This window comes from Populus euphratica, unplaced genomic scaffold (genome assembly GCF_000495115.2).
Source record: "Populus euphratica unplaced genomic scaffold, PopEup_1.0 scaffold46.1, whole genome shotgun sequence".
NCBI lineage: Eukaryota > Viridiplantae > Streptophyta > Magnoliopsida > Malpighiales > Salicaceae > Populus > Populus euphratica.
In genome coordinates, this window is record NW_011499852.1 from 2,224,980 (window position 1) to 2,246,521 (window position 21,542).

At 32.7% G+C, this 21,542-nt stretch overlaps 1 protein-coding gene across 3 annotated transcripts; it reads left to right on the forward strand.

The window, feature by feature from the left end:
- Positions 1-12,071: 12,071 nt before the first annotated feature.
- Positions 12,072-20,184, forward strand: SCAR2 (SCAR homolog 2). Of its 3 annotated transcripts, none has more exons than XM_011020745.1 (9): positions 12,072-12,464; positions 13,512-13,675; positions 14,160-14,283; positions 14,367-14,493; positions 15,397-15,455; positions 15,565-19,057; positions 19,152-19,238; positions 19,350-19,463; positions 19,550-20,184. In XM_011020745.1, the coding sequence occupies exons 1-9, from the start codon at positions 12,310-12,312 to the stop codon at positions 19,601-19,603; spliced, it is 4,377 nt and encodes a 1,458-aa protein (XP_011019047.1). In that variant the 5' UTR covers positions 12,072-12,309; the 3' UTR covers positions 19,604-20,184. The 3 variants fall into 3 exon arrangements, with proteins under 3 accessions (XP_011019047.1, XP_011019046.1, XP_011019048.1); XM_011020744.1 differs by having other exon boundaries at positions 12,073-12,464; positions 15,394-15,455; XM_011020746.1 differs by lacking the exon at positions 12,072-12,464 and adding an exon at positions 13,249-13,376 and having other exon boundaries at positions 15,394-15,455.
- The last annotated feature ends 1,358 nt before the right edge of the window (positions 20,185-21,542 follow it).

The following is a 21,542-nucleotide window of genomic DNA, read 5'->3' on the forward strand; positions in this document are numbered from 1 at the left end:
TAAATTTTTTGGATATTAGTAAATGTTAGGAAATAATTTATGGGTTGATATTAGTAAATGATAAGAATTAAATACTTGTGTTGATGTTTACTTTTTTAGATATTGATAAATTTTAGGAAATTATTGCATAGGTTGATGTTGAAATTTTTTATATTTATAAATATTGAAAAATAACTTTTCATAGGTTGATGTTGATAAATGATGAGATATAATTATATTATTGATGTTTTAACAGGTTGTGTGAAATTCTTATTCAAAAAATGATATGATAGCTGCTCCTTTTATATGCACATCGATCATGGATTTATGGATATAAGTTGTTTTTCTCATATTATTTTAGCTTATTAAGATGCATTACCTGAACTGTGTAATGTGACAATTTGACTTTAAGTAACGCATCCCGTTTGACATAGATACGAGCTATCAGTTGCACTTCATTAGTTATTTAGGTAGACACGTTAATTATAATTGAATGATCTACCAACTCCAGCATGTATCAATATGGGATACATGAATAATAGATGGTTAGCAGTTGTTTACAATAGCGGTAGTTAGCGGTCAACACCCATAATTGTCATTAGTGATTATTAATGAAACCGTGTGTTCCAATAGCAATTATGTCAATAATGTGTTATTTTACAAATATTTTTCTCTCATGTGCTATTTCTTAAAAACTTTTATCAAACCATGCTATTGTGATAAAGAACCAAATTAAAAAGAGTTATTTGGTCCAAACAACTAGCTGTTTAATGAGAGATGTGATGTATTGCATGGTAAAATAACAACCCTTATAGATTTTGGGTATTTTTTTTTCTTATTTGCATGTCTTTTAAAAAAATTATCAAAATAACACAATTTTTTTATGAAATAAAATAGATGGTACATGTCAAGATTAGAAATAACAACATTTAAAGTGATTACTAATAGGAAAGTTGACATTTCAAAAACATATTAAATGGATTGCATAAATTATGATAAAGAGAGATGAAAGAGGAAAGAGAGAGAAAAATAAGACTTGAGATGAACATTAAAGCTCTAATTACAAACATTATTAAAAAGATGTTGATGAGATAACTTTAACAACATCAAGGAAAGCCAACAATGGTGACCGAATTGGGCTACACTTATTATCCAAAGATAGTAGATGACTTTTTTTTTTAATCTTTGACAATAAGTATGATCTACTCTAGTCATTATTGGTGCTTTTCTTGGAATTGTTGGATTCATATTATCAAAAGCTTTTCGATGGTATTGATATGTTATAATTGAAGCTTTGGTCTATCTTTAAAGGGTTTTTTTTTTCATTTCCTTTTCTCTCTCATCGCTCTTTAAAAATTACAATAAGAAAAGAGGAGATAAAAAAAAATAAAGAGAATCTAGAAGCATAATGAAGCTTTGATTACAATGCTACCGGTATCATTAAAAAAACTTCAACAAGAAAAATCTAATAATACCTAACATGGATTGGAGAGGGTCACACTTGTTATCAAAGGCAAGTGAGCCACCCATCACGTTTGGATATCAAGTGTGCTCCACTACGGTCATCATTAGTGTCCTCCTTTGATATCATTGAATTTGTCTCCTTAAGATCTTTTCGTGATATTGGCGAACTTGTATTTAGAACTTTGGTGTATCTTCGAGGCTTCTATATTTTTCTTCTTTTTCCATTTTCTCTCTTCTCATCATAATTTATGCCTACTAATTTCATAACTTCTTTTACATTCTATATATTTGAATTGCGACAATTTTGAATATGGTATTTTTCAATTGTAACATGTGTAAACTATATTATTTCAGTAAAAAAATTTTAAATTGTATTATTTTGTCAATTTTCTTAAATAATCATAATTTTAAGATAATATTTACAAATTTACCATAACTAATTAAGTCCATTTTCCACCTTGCTCTTTCTTCTAAGGTGTTTGATAGAGATAAAATACAAGAGGGTTGTTTTAACTAATAAAGAACAACTATCTTGCAAAAAAAAACCTATGGCTTCATGTAAGTCCTACATAAGGTAAGAATTATGTTGACAGATTGGATACAGTTTGCAACTAGAATCCACATAAATAGGTTAATCAGTTGGTGAGGATAATGTGTGTTAATATTTGGTAGGTTGTTGCTATGTTGAATTTTAAGTTTTAACTAATTAACCAACCACTAGCATGATTTTTTTTTGTGGTATTATTTCTACTCACAAAATTATTATTTCTTATAAGAAGAACACTAATTAATAATTTTACAGTAGGAAAATAAAATGTTTTTTTGGAATAACTAAAATAAAATCTGAATGTAGTGTTTTTAGAGGAAAAAACCAAATATCAATTAAATTAGAGTTGTTTGATTGACCCATGAATATTTGATTAGGTGAATTGAAGACAGGGTGTTGGAAGGCAAGGTATCAGGACAAAGAATAAAGATAGACCACAACCTTTATATCTGTAACTTTTAAGAAGCTTCATAGCTAATTTATTATATTTGTTTGATTGACCCAGTCATTATCATTTTCTCTTTCAATTACACAAATCAAAATCACATAATAATAATTACAGATATTTTTTTCTTAATAATAGATTAGGAAGGTCTGAAACTTAACTTGATAGCATAGCTTGGAAACGTGTGATTTTAACTGTGTTTTTATTAATTTTAATTTTTTTTATTAAAAATTATTATTTTATATATTTTAAAAATGTTTTGATATATTAATTTTAAAAATAATTTTTAAAAATAAAAAAATATCCTGGAGCTTGCATTTGCAATACGCAGCAAGCTTTTCCAAACCGTATCATCGTATCAAGATTTTTATTATTATTATTAAAACTATGACAAAATCTTTATTTATGATTAAAAAAAGACATAATTTCATTAAAAAATAAATGCAATTAAAAGTCAAGCGGGCTGACAGGAAAAAACAACTCCAAACAGTCAACTAAATGCAATTAAAAGTCAAGCGGGCTGACAGGAAAAAACAACTCCAAACAGTCAACTAAATGCAATTAAAAGTCAAGCGGGCTGACAGGAAAAAACAACTCCAAACAGTCAACTGAGTTAAGAGAGTTAAAATTTTATTTTCTCCTTATTAAAGTTTTTTTTTTCCTTTTATATGGAAGAGAAATATAGTCATCCATGCTTGCACGTCCCTCCTCCTCTATATTCATGCCAAGGAACCTATGTTTTAAGCCATTAATTGTATGCTTAAGGGCTCAAGTGTATGGTTGAATTTGCGGTTTAACTTGTTTTTTAATATATTTTTCAAATTATTTTTTATTTAAATCAATATTTTTAAATGTTTTTAATAATTTTAATGTACTAAAATAATAAATAATACATCTTCCAACAAGACAACATTAAGAGCCAAAGCAGCGATGGCCCAAATACACGAACTCTTCCCCTTCTCATCCAGGTTCAAGGTGTTGAATCCTTGTTTGTCTTCTCCTCTGAAACCTGGATAATTAACAAAAAAAAATATATAAAACCAAATTTCGAACACTTACCTACAGCTATAGCTCGTCTACAAAAGAGTTGAAATGAAAATTGTTGAGAAACTTTAAAAGGCATCCAATTAATGTTTTGATAGGAGAAGAAATCCTAAATCATCTAGCAATTATAGGGTAAAAGAATTTGTATTTAGAATTTTTATTGACCTAGGATTCTATCCTGATTAAAATAAGATAGTTTTAGCTTGTCTTTTATCCTATAATCTTCGTATGAATAAAAGTATCATGCATTCAGGATTTTGTGGGTTGAATATCAATAAATGTTTAGTGTTTTCAACAGTGGCATCGAAGATTAGGAAAAAAGAAATTAAAAGAGATCGCGGCAGCAGCCCCTAATTGCCGCACCTGTAAATTCAATGAACAAGAGGCAGACGCAACAGCAGCACAGACGAAGCAGTAGTCCTTTGGAGTAGCCTTCAGACTCAGCAGCAGCAACAGCCAGCACCAGACACAGCAGCAGCCAGCACCAGACGCAGTAGCCTTCAAACTCAACAGCAGCAGCCAGCACCAGACGCAACAATAGGTTCTTCCAACAGCAGTCACAATGTTTCAGCTACTGTAGTCATTCGTTCCAGTACGTTACATTCCAGCAATTAAGACCAGCAACACAGCAGCAGATCAGCGCAGCAGCAGGAGTGCCAGTCTTCGACGCAGCAGAATTTCTAAGGCAGCAACAGTCTTCAACATGAAAGAAGATTTTTTGCTGCCCGGAATTTTTTGAAAGAACATAAGCAAAACCAAGTGCAAATCTAGATAGCTGCAGCAACTTTCAAGTGTCAGTTAACAACATAATGCAAACTCGCGGCATAAAATTAAATGAATTAATACAATTTTGTTGTAAAATTTAATATTTGAAAGTGTAAAAATTACACTATATAGCATGTTGTCATGTATCAAAAATATAAAAAATAAAAAATAAATATAATGTTAAAATTTAATTTTAAAATGATTAAGATTTAATCTAATAAGATAGAAACTCTCACAAAATAAAATTTATTTTGAATTTCAAATGAGAGCAAAAATAGAAACACAACTTAGAATAACAATTAATCAATAATGAAGCTTGCCATAAGTATAGAGTACTAGAGGTGATATATTTTTTTCTTGTATAAACAATTTTCTTAAAACTTTTATAGATCATAGGTTTTCTAATAACCATGATACTAGGTGGTGATTCTCTCAAATCATAACTTTATGATTAAACTCTAAACACCTCTCAATCCAAGAGGTAGATCTACCATTCAACGTTGTGCATGTCACGACAAGATAGCAACTTCACTTGGGAACGAATCCAAAATCTCTGGATGGAGTAAGCTTTGATGATTGTTTGTTGTGTCTTATATTATTTATACTTTATTTTTCATTTGATGATTATTTAATTTTAGCACATATATTTTTACATATTGTTTATGCATAAGTACATCGAAACGGACTCATGCATTTATTTATTTTAAATTCTGAGAATATAAACTCAATTCTAAGTTAGGAGAGGAGGTATTGTTTTGCCTTATGAATTTTGATTGAGGTTTAGATTTATGAAATATCTAACTATAATTTAAGTGTTTACTTGGTAATGGTAGTCATATTATGCATCTACCATTCATTATAAACTCATATTATACTGCCTCCAAGAGAGATGATCACTAGGTAGATCATAGATTTATTTTTTAATTTTATTATTTAATATTAGATCGGTTAGGAATTAAGTTTCATAATCTATTTTGATTAGTTTTTTTATGAGTATTTATTAGTCTCATGATTAAGATTGCGAGTTTTTGGTATTTTAACCTCAATTAAATTAGGTTATATTTTATTTTTTTCTATGAAGTTATCTTAGTCTCATGTTCTTCAACATTGGATTTTTTTTTATTGGGTTATCTTCGTCTTATGACCTGAGTTGAGGATTTACAGGTTCATCTAGTTGACTCAATTTTTTTAATTAATTTTTTTTTCTAATTTCATCATTTAATATTGTGTTTAATTGAGCATTAAACTTTATAATTTATTTTGGTTTAATTTTTGTGAGGTTATCCCAACCTTATAACTCGAGAATAGTGTTTAATGGATTAACCCATATTGACTTGACTTATTTTTTGTGTTATTTTTTCAATTATTTTTTTTTATAAATTTCATTGTTCGACATTGGATATGATAGGATCAATTGGGAATTGAGCTTCATAATTTGTTTTTTATGGGGTTATCTCAATCTCATAACCGGAGTCTTGGATTTGACAAGTTAATCAGGGTTAAATCAAGTCATTTTTTATATGAAGCTATTTTGGTCTCATGACTTGATTCATGAGTTTGACATATTGACTTAGATTGTTTTTTTATATTTTTTTTTAATTGACTACTTTTCTTAATCTTATCTTTCAACAATGGATTAATCAGGAATTGAACTTCATAATTTGTTTTGATTTTTTTTCTATAGAGCTATCTTGGTCGTAAAACCCGAGTCACGAGTTTGACATGTTAGCTCGGGTCACTTTTTCAAGTCTTTTTTTTATTTTCATCCTTCAACATTGAATTGATTGAAAATTAGGCTTTATAATTTATTTTGATTTGTTTTCTATAGGGTTATCATAGTCTTATAACTAGAGTTGCAGATTTGACATGTTAACCCGGGTTGACCCAAGTCAATCCATTATGTTATTATATTGAAAATTCTTTTGAGTAAAACTATATTTTTATAGGTCATACAAATTGTTTTTGGACTCGCAAAGTCAATTGGATCATATCGAGTCAACTCCTACTTGGTTTATTTTTTTTTACACTAAAAAAAATATTAGCAATATCTGAATATCCTTTTACATTCAAGAAAAATTTGACTCAACCTGCAGTATAGCACGAGTCAATGATCTAGTCTTATCTATAACGTATTTGTATGCTTCTAAAATTTGTCTTATTAGCAAAATTAAAAGGCGTAAGGTTTTTACTATATCCGAATGTTTTATACACACAAATACAAAGCAATGTGGATTCACATAATGCTCTATTTTTATTTTTTTATGCTTGAACTTTTTTTCTCTTTAATTGCATCCTATCGAATTAATGACTTGTTTATTATTATTTGTTATAGAAAAACATAATTAAAAGATCAAGGCCTAAAGTGTAAAACACAATCAAACAATGTGGTCAATCTAAATTTCATATGAAAAAGTTCTTTTTGGTCCCTATATTTCCCTCTTTCTTCAATCACAATCCCTTTAATTTTTGAAAGTTCTGTTTTGGTTTAAAATTTTATTTTTTTTATTTTTTAGTCTCTAGTTTGATAGAGAAGAAAGACATAAAAAATAATAATGAAAGAGAAAAAAAATCATCAACTAGTCACATTCTAACCATAAAAATTATTATTTTTGATGTCAAAGGGTCCTAATTAACGAGAAAAGTTTCATTCTATTTTATATTACTGGAAAAGGTAGATTAAGGCTGATTAATAATTTTACTTTTAGTTAGTTTTTTTAAGATGAATTTAATGGTATTTTGAGTTTATTTATTGGTTTATTGATATTAAAAAGATGTTTTCAATAAAAATCTATTGAAAATAGTTTTTTGAATAAAAAAACCTTTCACCTGGATTTGTTGATCACCTTTCTTATGTTTGGAAACCAAATGTTGTTTGCCTTTAGGTTTTTTTTTTAAGACAAAGGGGAGACCATCCACTCCTTTAAAAAAAAAATTAAAAAAAAAAAAACTCAGCACTCAAGTTTGCACTTTTTTTTATAGGCCAAGGGTGCCGGGTCACCCAAGCCTACTTGATTTGATATAAATTTTTTAATGTCAAAAAACACAATGATATTTAATTTTCTAGGTTGAAAAAGATTTTTGCTAGATTTAATGCAAAAACGTGGGCTAACTGATTAGTTTACATTCAAACTATGTTGTGTGCGTGCATTGTCCAAGTTTAATAGAATTGTTTTTTTATAAAAAAGAATAGTGAAAAACGAATCATGCCCTCATTTGCATTTGGATCATCATAACTCGAAAGAACTGAGGTGTTAGGATACCCCCGAATGTACTTGTCTATATTAAGAGATCAGTACTTGAGCTAACAAATGCAGACAAACTTAGCTTAGCAATATAGGTAAAGAAAAGGAAAGAATACACAGTACACAGGGTGGTGGAACGCCAGCACTCGCAGACAATCATTTTTATTTGCCTGCTGCATTGATGAACACGTTCTTGCCCTCACACAGTCGTTGCAGTTGAGATCTCTGGGAAATAGAAACGGCTGTGATTACTCCTCCTAAAAGCATTCCACCACATCAACCTCTGCTTTAAAGCAAAGATTACATCATTATATCCAGCCTTTTTCTTTCTTTCTTTCTTTCTTTAATTTATGCTAAGTACTAGTATTCTCAACTTCTTCAAAGGAGTACAGATATGGTATCAACAGTCTGATATGTATATCCAGGACACACACGAATACCTGTCTGGGAGAATAATTTCTAAGATTACTTTGATCAAATGACCTAAAACCATCATCACTGTACACTAGTTTCATGGGTAGGTGGTATTTGTCATGGGGCCCGACCCTTTTTGGTTTGCGGAAGCCTTTCAATATGCTGCTTTCAAATCTTAACCCTCCAATATTTTGGTTGGTAAATGCAGCTTTGAATTGTTTTTTCCCCCCAAAGTCATATTCACGTGAATTTCGCACATTGTCACTGTCACAATGAAATTGTTTGTGAATTGGACTCACCGAACCTTCTTCTTTCTTTTTGGGACAGCACCTTTTTTGTTTTTCCTGGGAAACAAACAACAAACATACCGAACCTTCTATCCTAGGTACTTGTGTTCTTAATTAGCTGTCAGAGGAACTTACAAGTTCTACTGGCATGGCTCTCAAATTAAAATCAAGCCTTGTTTTTTTTTAGTTGAATTTTATGATTAATCATGTTGTCCCATGTCAAAGTCTTGATTATTTACGTAGCATAAATAGTATTTATGGCAAGGCGCTAACAGTTGAAAGGGTGTATAATTCAACTGTAGTGACAGTTGATAAGGGTTCAAATCTCAAGTGATGGCCTCCTTTTAAATTTATTGAAATGGTTGTGATAAAAAAAAAAGAGGAAAACTAAATCTAGTAATTTGTGTTTATTTCTTGCAAGAATTTGATCCCTCAGTTATAATAATATGTAATTCTTAATCTTTTTTATCTAAAAAAAATCAAAAACAAAAAATAGATTATAATTAACAAAATATTATCTTATAAATAAATGTACGAGTACAAATATAAAAATCTTTAAATTAACATGTTCATTGAAAAAAAAATATAGTTTTCAATGGTGTTTGAAATGTGGTTGAAACTGTTTTTTAATTTAGAATTAGTTTTTTAATATTTTTAAATTATTTTAATGTATTATTATTAAAAGTTAATTTTTTAAAATAAAACTTATTATTTTAAAATATTTTAAAATAAAAAATACTTTGAGCAATGATTGCTACTACATTTTCAAATATTTATATGAAAAGAGTTAAAGAAACTAAAAATAACAAAAGAAAAAAAAAAGAAAAAAAGACCAAGGAAAGAGAATTTTTAAAATAATAACAAAAAAGAAAAGGTAAAACAGGAGAATTACTGGCCATATAGCATTCGGGTCTTGGATGATATATACTTGTGAGACCATGGAAAGAGTAGAAACTAAAAATTATGATGAGAAACCAAAACTTCAAAGGGGAAGCTAGCAACCAGTCTCTCATGAAGAAGGCATAAAAAAAAAGGCATTACAAGAAGAGAGAGAGAGAGAGACAAAACCATCCGATGTTCTATCTATGGTAAAAAGATCGGTTTAGAAGAATCTATAAAGACAAAGCTTCCTCGATTTTAATGTCTCTGCTTTTAAAAACAGTAGCTTGGTTGATTCGTGTAAAAACCCTAGATTTAAAACTCTTTCTAATCTTCTCCCTTTATTATTTATAAAACCCTAAATTCGTGTAATTGGACCACGGCCCCTCCTCTAATTATTCCATGGTGTACAATTCTATCCGTATGTTTAAGGGTGTTTCAATAAGGCCCTCAAAACACTTGTCATATTTTTACTCACACCCCTATTCTTCTTAATTTTTTATACATGCTTTGACCTTTATTCGGAGCCGGTTGTTTGCCGGTCCTAATTTATTTATTTTTAAAAAAAACTTGAATTTTATTAGATAAAAAATATGTTTGAAAATACTATTGTTTCTTAAAATTTTTTAAATTTTTTTTGTTTAAAATTAATTTTTTTAGTTTTTTATATTATTTTAATATAATAATATTAAAAATAATTTTTTAAAAATAAAAAAATTCAATACAGACGCAATAGCTATTTCAAATATAATCTACCAATAAAAAAAGAGTAATATCCTGTAAAAAGAGTTGCAATCAAGTTAGATTACCGCATGCATAGCTAATATTTCTGGATCTCGTGATTCGTAAGTGGGGCCCTTGCCTCGCTGAATCCCCGCAGATTATCCCTTTAATCAGGTTTCAAAATATGAATAATCAAAAGCCACAAGGACGCGGTGGTATTATGTCCATGTGTGGCACCCATTTCAGGCCATTCGTGGGCTCCACTTGAAGGCTTAGTTTAATTAGCATTTCTTTCTTTTAAGACAAAACAAATTGTTTATTTATTGTCAAGGACGTATAGAAAGGAGTTATTAATTACAGGAGTGTGTGTGTATTTACACGGGGACCATTACAGTTTGGAACAAAAATGCTTGGAGTTTTTTATTCGGAGGTGGGACCATAGGACATAGCTGAACAGTCAACGTGGTAAAATCATCTAAGCCACAGTTGTCGCTTGAGGCAGTAAAATAGCTCGTATTTTTTTTAAAATATGTTTTATTTAAAAATATATCTAAATAATATATTTATTTTTAATATTATTATATCAAAATAATTTAAAAATATATAACAAAATTCAAATTAAAAAAGAGAAAAGAAATGCTACTCTTTCACTCTAATGGTCAACTTGGACGATATATTATGACACTACCTTTGACGCTCTACATGCTAAATCTTCCAAAGGAATGATTGCATGTATCTCCAACGATTAACTCTATTTTTTTTAATTAAAATACCTTTATTTTTAGATTAATTTTTGCATATCAAATTAAGTTTAATTGAATCTTAAACACATTATTCAAATTTAAATTTATATGTCCACGATAAATTACATTAATGATAATATTGAGAATATATCTACTTATTATAAATGAAGTTTTCAAATGTAAAATACCCTAATTTGTATGCAAAAATATTTAACATGTCAAGAGAAACTAATCTATTTTATTGTACCTTTTTTCACATAACCCTATTTATTTGAATTGTGTTTCTTATTTTATTTTTTCAATTTTATTTTTAATTTATTCTTCAATATTAAATCTAGTAAAGAATGGATTTTATATTTATTTTTTATGAGATTAACTTAGTTTTATAGTACAAACTTCAAATTTAATCAGTGTTTTAGTTGGTGCAATTTTTTTTAAATTTTTTGTTTTAATTTTTTTAATAATATTTTATAATTTATTTTAATTTATTAGCAAGTCATTCTCAACTTAATTCTAGAAAACATGCCGCTATCATGAGAGCGCAAGGAATGAAACATTATCCTTCAGTTTAATGGTATAAAATTCACCAACTCAGTGAAACAAGTAATCATAGTAACATTTGAGTGATCGAAATCATTTATTTTTTTGTTAATTCCTTTGCCACATCCCATGTTTCTTTCTTTATTATTTTCTTGAAAATCGCCCTTAACTTTGATCCAAAAATGCTATGATCGCTGAACGGAAAAGTTCCATTGCTTGAATTTAAAGGCAATCAAGTCGATAATTTATGATTTTCAAAAAAAAAATAAAAATAAAGCGGAGCATAATATATGACTCATAATAATTCATCACATGATGGTGATTATAAATAGTAGACGAGCCGGGATAACCACCTCGTGGCCTGAAAACCACCCGGTCCCCACCATGCTATGCTAAGCGCCTTAGCATAGCGTGGTCCGATAGGATCAATACGACCGGGGCGTTATAAACGCCTGGATGCACGCCTCGTGGCTCGCTAAAAGACACCAATTAGCATTTTGATAATCCGCCCTTTTCACCAAAATTCTCTCCCAAATTCCTTCCATGTTAAACCCCCAAAACCTCATTCTTTCCCTCGAGGAATTTATATTCCCAAGAAAATAAAATAAAAATAAAAAACTAGACCAATATTCTTCCTCACTGCCATTATAAATAAGCCACCGCTTCTCGGTTTAAACTCCTCTCAAATTCTTTGTTTTTTTTTTCCCCCTTCAAATAATACCACATAAATTTTAGGAATATTCTACGCATTAAACAAGTAATACTATATACACATATTTCTCTTACACAAAATACAAGTTACGAGTGATATATATATATATATATATTTGAGGGAGGACCCTTCATTTGTCATTCATGGAAATAACCTTTGCTTAATCGCGCAGTTAGTATCCCAATGAGCAGGATGGTGTAATTATTTTAATACGCAAAAAATATAATAATACTACGGAAATAAATAAATAAAAAGTAAATAGAGAGAGAAACATAAAGTAATAAATACTAAAGTCTCTCCATGTTTCCTCTCCCTACACCGTACACGCACATCCATTTTCTCTAATCCAACAAAAAAACAAAACAACACAAAGGTCCCTCGCCCTCTCCCTCTCTCTCTCTCCCCCCCTAACAGAAATGTAAGAGAACACAAAATCAAACAACAGAGACAGATACAGAGAATAAGAGAATTAGGGTTTTTTTTCTTTTTTTTTTTAGCGACTGATAATTCGTTATTATAGTCAAAATGCCGTTGACGAGATGTCAGATAAGGAACGAATATAGTTTAGCCGATCCAGAGTTGTTTAAAGCAGCAGATAAAGATGATCCAGAAGCGCTTTTGGAAGGTGTCGCCATGGCTGGCCTCGTCGGCGTCTTGCGCCAGCTCGGTGACCTCGCCGAGTCAGTATCTCTCTCTCTCTCTCTCGTTTTCTTTTGGTTTGAGCTTGAGTTGTGTTGTGTGTTTGTTTCGTGAAATGCTAGTTTTCCAGGGCTTGAATTTGATTTGTCAGGTGTGCGTTTGCATTTATTTATTTATTGAGTATTAGTTGTGGAAATGCTGACTGATCGTATTTTGTCTATTTATGGTGATACAGCGTGGAGTTGATATAGGAATCTAATATGGATTCTGATCCCTCAGGCTGATTTGGTTTGAATTTGATTTCTTTCTCTTTTTCTAAATATAGTAATTGAGTTTTTTTTTAATTGGGATTTTTTTGATAAAATCTTGAGCCCAATTGAGTTAAAGATTTATACAGCTCAATCTCGTCAACTTATTTGTTGAATTTTGAAGGATTTTTTTAGCTGATAAAGGTTTTGAATTGTTCAAAATAGTGGAATAAAAACTAATAACAACAGTGCCATTTCTTAAGAGCAGATTCTCCTAATGGAGTATATAACTGAAACAATGGCATACTTGGTAAATTGATTAATAATAGCGGGCTGTTTTTTCATGTGTCTGTATGAGAGTCTATTCTCAAAGGATAATAGCATTTTTCATTTCATAATCCAGAAATCATGTTCTAGCAGTTTTGGGAATCTTTAATGTTTTGAATTTCTCACACATTTGATTTATAAAGAAATGTTATTTGCTTTATGTTTCTTGAGACTATCGGTGATATCTGTTAGTAATATGTTTTTATTTGGTAATTGTTTATTTAAAGGTGTTGTGATGTGGTGCTTTTTGGAACCATGAAAAGGGTAAGCACTTAAAAGACAAGATTGATCATTTACATAATGCCACAATTTTGACCTGTCTAATCTTGAGTTTTTTCTGCAGCCTTGTAGTTCATGCTATGCCCAGTAGTATTAAAAGTAGGTCTATTTATTTGGTTTATATGGCTTTACTCTTGTCCTCGTTGCTATAGTACTTTGGAACTTTGTCACTCTCCATTGTAATTCTTGTATAAGAAATGCTTTTGATGTCTCTTTTCTTCTGGTTTTTAAAAGGTTCGCTGCTGAGATTTTCCATGACCTGCACGAGGAAGTAATGACGACTGCAGCAAGAGGCCATGGGCTGATGGCTCGGGTACAACAGCTTGAGGCAGAATTTCCTTCAATCGAGAAGGCATTTCTCTCCCAAACTAATCATTCACCATTCTTTTCCAGCTCAGGTGTGAAAACCATCTGCTTTTTAAAATTACTGTGTGAACTTTTAATGTCTGGTATTGGTGCATTACTTAGATGGAAATATAACCTAGCTGTATCTTTTCTTTCATTTAGTGTCATGTTCCCAACCTTGCTAAGTAGCCTGCTTTGTTAAAGAAAAGGTGAACTCAGTTTCTTGTGAAGTTTGTGAAAGTTAATTGGAATTTAGGTGAAACAGGATAGAGGGCATTTACAGGCATTTTATTGAAGAAAACTGGTATGATAATTCTAAAAATTAGGAACTAGGAAATACTGAATATCAGCAATATGTCATTTTTGAGATAACAAATACAGGTGCAATTCTCAGAAGGTCCTTTTATTTATTTTAGGAAACTGTACAGTGCCAATAAGTTTAGCAAGTCTCATGATGCATCATTTTAGTGTATGAATGATATTCTTCCATTGCAATATCAGAGTTTGCAATTTATTGGTTAATTAAATACATTGCAGGTGCTGACTGGCATCCTAACTTACAAATGGAGCAGAATCTAATTACTCGTGGAGGCTTACCTCGCTTTGTAATGGACTCTTACGAAGAATGCCGGGGCCCACCACAGTTATTCCATTTGGATAAGTATGATTATCGTTTTTTCTTTTACTTTTGAATCATGATACCAGGGAAAAAGGAAAATATTATAGTTTTGTCAATTCTGACAGGTTTGATGTTGCGGGGGCTGGGGCATGTTTGAAACGTTATACCGATCCATCATTCTTTAAAGTTGAAGCAGCATCCTCTGGAATAGCAACTGTAGAAGTTCAGAGGGGGAAGAAAATTCGAAAGAAGGTTGGTAGTGAAAAGATCATCACTATATAGGATCACAACCTTACTGGTATCAAATTAAGGGATATTATTGCGAATGTTCCCCAATATAGGATTCATCCAAGGATTTTATTTTGCAAAATAAAACTTGTCCACCTGCTGCCTATCTCTCAAATAGTTTGCTTTGGCCTGCAGGGAGGTCTTGTTCTATAGAAATGGTTGCAATCCTTTTCCATTTTGGCACATTTGCAGCTTAAATGGACTAGTGGAACTGAAATGCTGGCCTTAGTTCACTGCATCATGTAGTTTTTCTCTTAGCTTGATTGTTGTGGAGAAACTTTAGCTCTGATGAAATTAATTTGTGGTCATCATTATGATATATCACTTAGAACTTATCTTTTGTTTGGTAATTAACTATTACTATCTTCTTATTCTTCCTTTTTTTTTCATTTGTTTAATTAAATATAGATTTCATTGAATCTGACTATTAATCCTCAATGTATGAGCTGTTAGAGAATATTTCTTGGGCTCAAACTGTGAATCTAATTTGAAAGGTGTGATATACAAGCACAGTGTTTTGAAGGTGAACTTTATGAGTTTTTGAAGCTCTACTCATATGAATAGTAGAGGAAGTAATAATATGCATGTATGGATTTGGACAAGGTTGTGCTCTTTGATTATGTTGAGCAGTAGAGTGGAGCACCCACCCGGTGCTTCCCATTTTTTAATCCAATTATTTCCATCTTAATAATCAGTATGCCATATCTCAAGCCTGAAGGCTGAATGGTCTTAATTTGTTATGTTGCTAGAAGCTCATTTTTCTTTAATCGGTGCAGTGACTTGAATTTGCCCCACTTTAGCATTGCATGAAACAATTTTATGCCTTGAAAATGTCTGGGATGTAATTTGCTTTATTTTTGGCAGAAGAAAGGATCACGGTATAAAAATGGAGAAACTCCTGAAGTTGTACCAGCATCACATGCTAAGTGAGGCCTTCGATTTTTTATTTAGTTTTTCATTGTATCTGTGCTTTGGTTGCAAAATCCTAGGTAAACATGGATGATTGGTGAGGAAATTTACTTTACTATTATGCAGATTGCATGAATTGTTTTTGGAGGAGCGTTCTGAAAATGGCCATTCTGACCCTGCGCGGCTAGTGAAATTAAAGAGAAGGCTGTTCAATGAATCTCCATTTGATCTGAAACCTGGGAAGAGTTACATGCAGAAATTTGTGCTTACTCCTTCACCAGATCGTAAACAAGTTTGTGAAGATTCTGTCACTCATTCACCTTTGAAGTTGACATTAGATAATTATAGTGAATCAGGGTATGAAATACATGAGGTCAGTGTGGCAAGCCCTGTGAAGCAATCATCACATGGAGGGGAAAGCACATCTTCATCACCCAGTGAACGGGAGGCCATGCTTAAAACTTTCATGGACGAGTTGAATGGAGAGCCTGTTGATAGTAGAATAATTAAGGTACTTAACCCAATTGTTGATCGTGAGATGGATGAATATCCCCTTATTGCCCATAAGATGGTGATTGAAGAGGAATCATCAGTTGATGCAGATGGAAAAGCAGGGGGCACTGTAGATGGGGATCATTCTGATGACATGACAAGCGAGGTGGAAAACTACATGGATGCTCTTACTACCATGGATTCTGGAATGGAAACAGACAATGAGTATAAACCTATGAATGGTCAGGACTTCATGGATGTGAGGGCACACAGTGCAGATTCTGATGCAAACAAGGAACAGCTGGATGCTCAAGCTAATTTTTCAGATTCTCAATCCATTGGAAACTCTTCTCTGTCAGAGGGTGGGAACAGTTCGTTTAAGAAAGGAACGTGTAGCTTTTCGTACTCTGACACTCTCAGCAATGTGGCTGAGAATACAGCATCTGATGGTGAAGGAGCAGGTGAATGGTTCCCTTCTATCTCTTCTACTGAAAACTATCCAAGAGACATTGCTGATTTGCCATCAGATAGTCCATCTGTATTTGTGGAGAGTGGCATAACTGAATCCCATCACCTTGTAACATTCAATGATACTGAGGAAGACAAAATCCCTGATTCTGGTGAAGCTTCTCGTAGTTCATGTCTTACAGATTGGAATCTTGTGTTCCTGCATGCAGCTCCTGTTGCAGGTTCCATGGTAAGCCCCCTGGCAGGACCTGAACTAGATGAGGCATCCTCTGGCAGTATGAAACCTGGCTCTGAATCACCAAACTCCGATAGAAATGGTTTAAACCTGGCTGATTCTTTGGTAGCACTATCTGATTTCCCTTCGCAATCGGGGCATGATACTTCACTTCCAGATTCTTCTAAAACTCATTCTGTGTGCGAGTTGGATCATAAAGATCCAAAAATGTTAACCAATGCTGTGGTGCTTGTGTCGAACATGTCAGATCTGGCTTTTGAAAAGAAAGGCAGTGTTGATTCTGTGAATGGAGTGCTTCAAACAGATTATGCAGCTGAACATTCAACCATGACACCGGCAGAGGAGCGATTTCCTAAGTCAACTTTGCCTGTAGTCGAGTTGGATTCAGGGGTCCTATCTCTGCCTGATAATTTGGATGTTGTAAAGCCTGATGTTTTAGTTTCTGAAGTTGACGATGCAATTGCAACAAGGGAGACTAGAGCAGAAAATTTAACACTAGTGGTGGATACTTCAGAGACCGAATGCGTTAGCGAGCATCACTTCTCTGATATAACTATTGATGCTTCACAATTGGAACTTGACTCATCTAAATTAGGAGTTCCATGTTCTGAAGTGAATATAAATCTTGAAGAAATTTCCAACGGTTTTGATGCTGAGGAAAACGATGCATTCACAAAGGTGGATATTACAAGAGGAGATGCTGCTTCTGCTTCATTCGAACATCAATCATTGAGTTCAGATAAACCAGTACTTGAAGATCGTGTAAATTTGGATGATGCTGTAACTGAAACTGGTCAAGCAGAAGATATGGCTGTGTCTACATCTGCTTCAGGTGGTGCAAACAATGTCAGCAATGTGATTTGTCCCTATTCAGAGTTAGTTTGCTCCCCGCCTAGGAATGCTACAGAGCCACTGGAAGCTCTTTCCATCCCTGAGGATCCACATCTGACAAGGTTGGACCTTGATGAGGTAATTTCTGCCAAACCTTTGTCAGAATCACAGGTGCAGATGGAAGTTACTTCTATAGATTGGGATTCTAACCCATATAAACCAGTTTCTGAAGACCATCCAAATCAAGAGGTAAGTGAAGTTCATAACCCCTCTTTGGAACTGAGCAACCAGGAGTCAGAAACAAAAGATAACCATCAGCATCATTATGCGGAGGCTAGCAACAACACTGTTTGTTTGCCTTTGTGTTATCTACCAGAGTCGGGAAATACTCTAGAACAATCAACTGAGGTGCAAGATGATCAGATTAGTGCAGGGTCCAGTCATGCAGACAACACAAATACTTTGTTGAGTAGTCAAACTTCATCTACTGGGTACCTTGTAGGAACTGAAAGTCCTCTGGAGCACGCAGTGGAATTGCAATCTGATCAACCAGACAGGGGATGCTTGAAATTAGGTGAAGCAAGTTCTATATCAACAGATCTTCAGTCTGAAAGTTCCTGTTTGAAAGATCTCTCCAGTCAAGAGCTTTTACTGCAATCATTCTGTCAGGAACGTAATGCAACTGTTCTAGAAACAAATCCATTTGATTCTGCTTTTCCTAGCTTTGGTGTACTCCCTGTCCCTGAGGCAAGTCAGGTCTATCCAGAGGCAATGCCACCATTGCCACCTCTACCTCCTATGCAATGGAGGTTAGGGAAAATTCAACCTGCTTCACTAGATGCAGACAGAGATATGATTGATAATAGTGAAGGCACTTTCCCACTGATCCAGCCATTTATGGTTGATCAGCAGGTCCAATTTTATTTCCCATCATTAGATAGAGAGATCGTGCACCCTTCAAACCCATTTCTGTCTCTCCCTGTTGAAGAAAGTCGGATGTTTCCACACTCGACTACAGAGTCAATGGGAAATTCCTTGCTTCCAACTCCACTCTTGTCAGAAACACTAATCATTGACAATGATGCACACTATCAACAGGATCACCTCCGATCAGACACAACACAATCTGTGAGCTCATCTTTGGCTTTACCAGAAATGTCCAATGAGAGGCATGAGCATGGTTTCCTTCCATTAGGAGGAGAATCCGCACAATTTAGTTCCAATCCATTCTCACTAGAGCCAAACATAGAACATATGACTGCTGTAAATGATCCCATGCCAACACAGGGCCTGCCAATCCATCCATTTAATCAATCAGCACCCAAAACAGGATTAGACATGAAGTTTCCTGGACAGAGTTCACAAAGTTCAGAAGAGGAACTAGGGAATTCTTCTGGTAAATCTGCCGCGCCACTAACTATGGAAGAAGAGCCACATCATGATTTTGTAACTTCACAGGGATTAACAATGTGGCCGCCGACTGCATTAGCTATGACACCACCAACCTATGAAGTTGGAAAGCCAAATGGAAACAAGATCCCTCGTCCTAGAAATCCTCTCATTGATGCTGTTGCTGCACATGATAAAAGCAAGGTAATGATCATTTGCTGTCTTATTTGCAATCAATTGTTTTTATGTTCTTACATTTTGTAGTCTGTTGTTTATGACATTTTGAACCTTTTTGCAGTTGAGAAAGGTTGCTGAACTAGTTCGACCTCAGGTTGGACCGAAAGTAGAAGAAAGAGATTCACTTCTGGAACAGATACGAACCAAGGTTCCATCCTGCATTTTCTTTTCTATTTTACTATTTTTATTCTCTCTCAGTGGCATGACCACCCTTGGTTCTCTGGACTGAAGTTTTCTTTCTTTCCTTCTTTGGCTGTAGTCCTTTAACTTGAAGCCTGCAACCGTGACAAGGCCTAGCATTCAGGGTATTCAGGGTCCAAAAACCAACTTGAAGGTCGCAGCCATCTTAGAGAAAGCAAATGCAATTCGCCAGGTCTGTTTCTGTCTGTACGTCTCTCACTCTCTCTGGTGTGTGCGCACGCATGAATATAATAATTATGATGTCTACTTTTGAATTAGGCATTGACTGGAAGCGATGAAGATAACGATTCAGACAGCTGGAGTGATTCCTAGTCAAAACTCTCACCTACATTAGTCCAAGGTGGCAGCGTTTGCCTCGAAATTCTGCAGGGATATTATATCCTCCCTTCAAGTAAATAGCAAACATCTACAATTTTTGGTATTCTTTTGCTCTCAACACTAAATCATGTATAACAGAGTCTCCACCCCCCAAGACTCGTGTCCTCACCCCTGACATATAATCAACGAGGATGTAATTGCTGGTATGCTGCTCTCTGTATCCATGGAAATCCAGTGTCACGGTGAAATGGTTTATACAAGAACGACTGTGGCTCCGTGTGTAAGCGCTCTACCCATCAAATTGTATTGTTCTTTCTCTAAATATATTAGCTGTTGTAAATTGTTAGAGACACATAAATTTTGATGTGTAAGGAACTGAATATGAAATTTTGCAACCTTGTAAGTGTTGTTATGATAGGTAGTTTCTGTCAAGCATTGCTGTTCGTTTCTGGCTTAGGAACGATCCTGTGATGGTTTGGGTGATCCTTTACTGTAATTATCATTGATTTGGCACTATAGTTTTGTTACTTCCAATTGAATATATTGCAGTCGATAGTGGAATATGCCTGATCAAATGTATGCGTGGATTAGATTCATCTAGAGACTTGATGCGGCCATGATATTTGTTGTGTCTGCAACCAAGACTTTCTACCGAAAAAGCAATTGAAACTTGTGCACCGGTCAATTTAGGGGCAAGGTCAAATCATATAGACTTGCAGCATAGTATATAAAAAAAAAGATTATTTGTGACGTGGTTGCTTAGAATTTTTATTCTTTAAAAAAAGAATAAAATCATAAATTAAGGTTAATATATTTTCCAAAAGGAAGTTAACATCTAAGGTGATAATTTAATAATGAATTTTTTTAAGGAGAGGGAAAATGATATGAATTAGCAAACATTTGGCCTCTTACAAATTCTAAAAATAAAAGGATCCATGAATTTACTATGTTGATATTTAGATTAAGAAATTGTAAATCGTTTAGATTAGATTTTTATGTGTTGTTTGGTTTATATTTGAATCTATACATGGCTATCTAGTATGCTTATTAATTCATTTAGATTTTAGATAAAAGAAAATAACGTGTTTGAAATCAGATAAGAAATTATTACTATTTAGATCTTTATGATTTATGGACTTTTTATTTAACAAGAATTTTTTTTCTATAAAAAAAACATAAATGGCAAAAATTAGGATTATTTTTTCAAGGGTTTTTAGGTCATCAACATGTGTTTTTTTTTTTTATAAATTTTCTCATTCGTAAGCTTTCCTTATCATTTAAGATAAGGATGCTAGAGGCAACTTTCGACTTATTGTTTCTAATATATAATTTTACTCTAATAAAAATAATTTTTTATTTGACTATTTGATGGGGATGTAATTTCACCATAAGTTTTAAAATGTTTTAGTTTATATTGGGTTAAATTTTTAGATCAATCATATATCAAAAAAGCCTTGCGATAAGGTCTGCAAGATAATATGCAGAAATTGCATTAGATTTCTAGTTGATTTAGGATTTATTTTTCTATTTTATCTAGAATTTTTATTTTATTTTTAGGATTGTTTAAGATGTTTTACATAGTATAAATAAGGTTACTTAGCTTGTATTTAGTTTTTTTTTCAAAAAATGGTTAATTATTCATAAATAAAATTTGTGCGAGAGAGTTTTCTTATTCTGGGTTCTTTATGAAACTACTTTGACTTATTAAAGAATTAATTAAGTTTTATGGTATCTTCTATAATACTTATTCATGTCTCTTCATAGGTTTTAAATGGGGGTTCAGTTTTAATAGTATTGGTGTTTCAATACAAGTTATCATTATACCAAACTCAATTAAAAGCTTGAATTTAAATTTATTCAAAAGGATCGTATTGACTTTATGTTTCTAGATCTATATACCCACGACATTTGCATCAAGGGATAAGGTGGAAAA

Excerpts from the sequence above, each read along its gene's own strand:
- SCAR2 (XM_011020744.1), top strand. The coding sequence starts at position 12,310 with ATGCCGTTGACGAGATGTCAGATAAGGAACGAATATAGTTTAGCCGAT. Across the intron at positions 15,456-15,564 it reads GTACCAGCATCACATGCTAA|ATTGCATGAATTGTTTTTGG; the intron begins GTGAGGCCTTCG and ends ACTATTATGCAG. Across the intron at positions 19,464-19,549 it reads AAGCAAATGCAATTCGCCAG|GCATTGACTGGAAGCGATGA; the intron begins GTCTGTTTCTGT and ends CTTTTGAATTAG.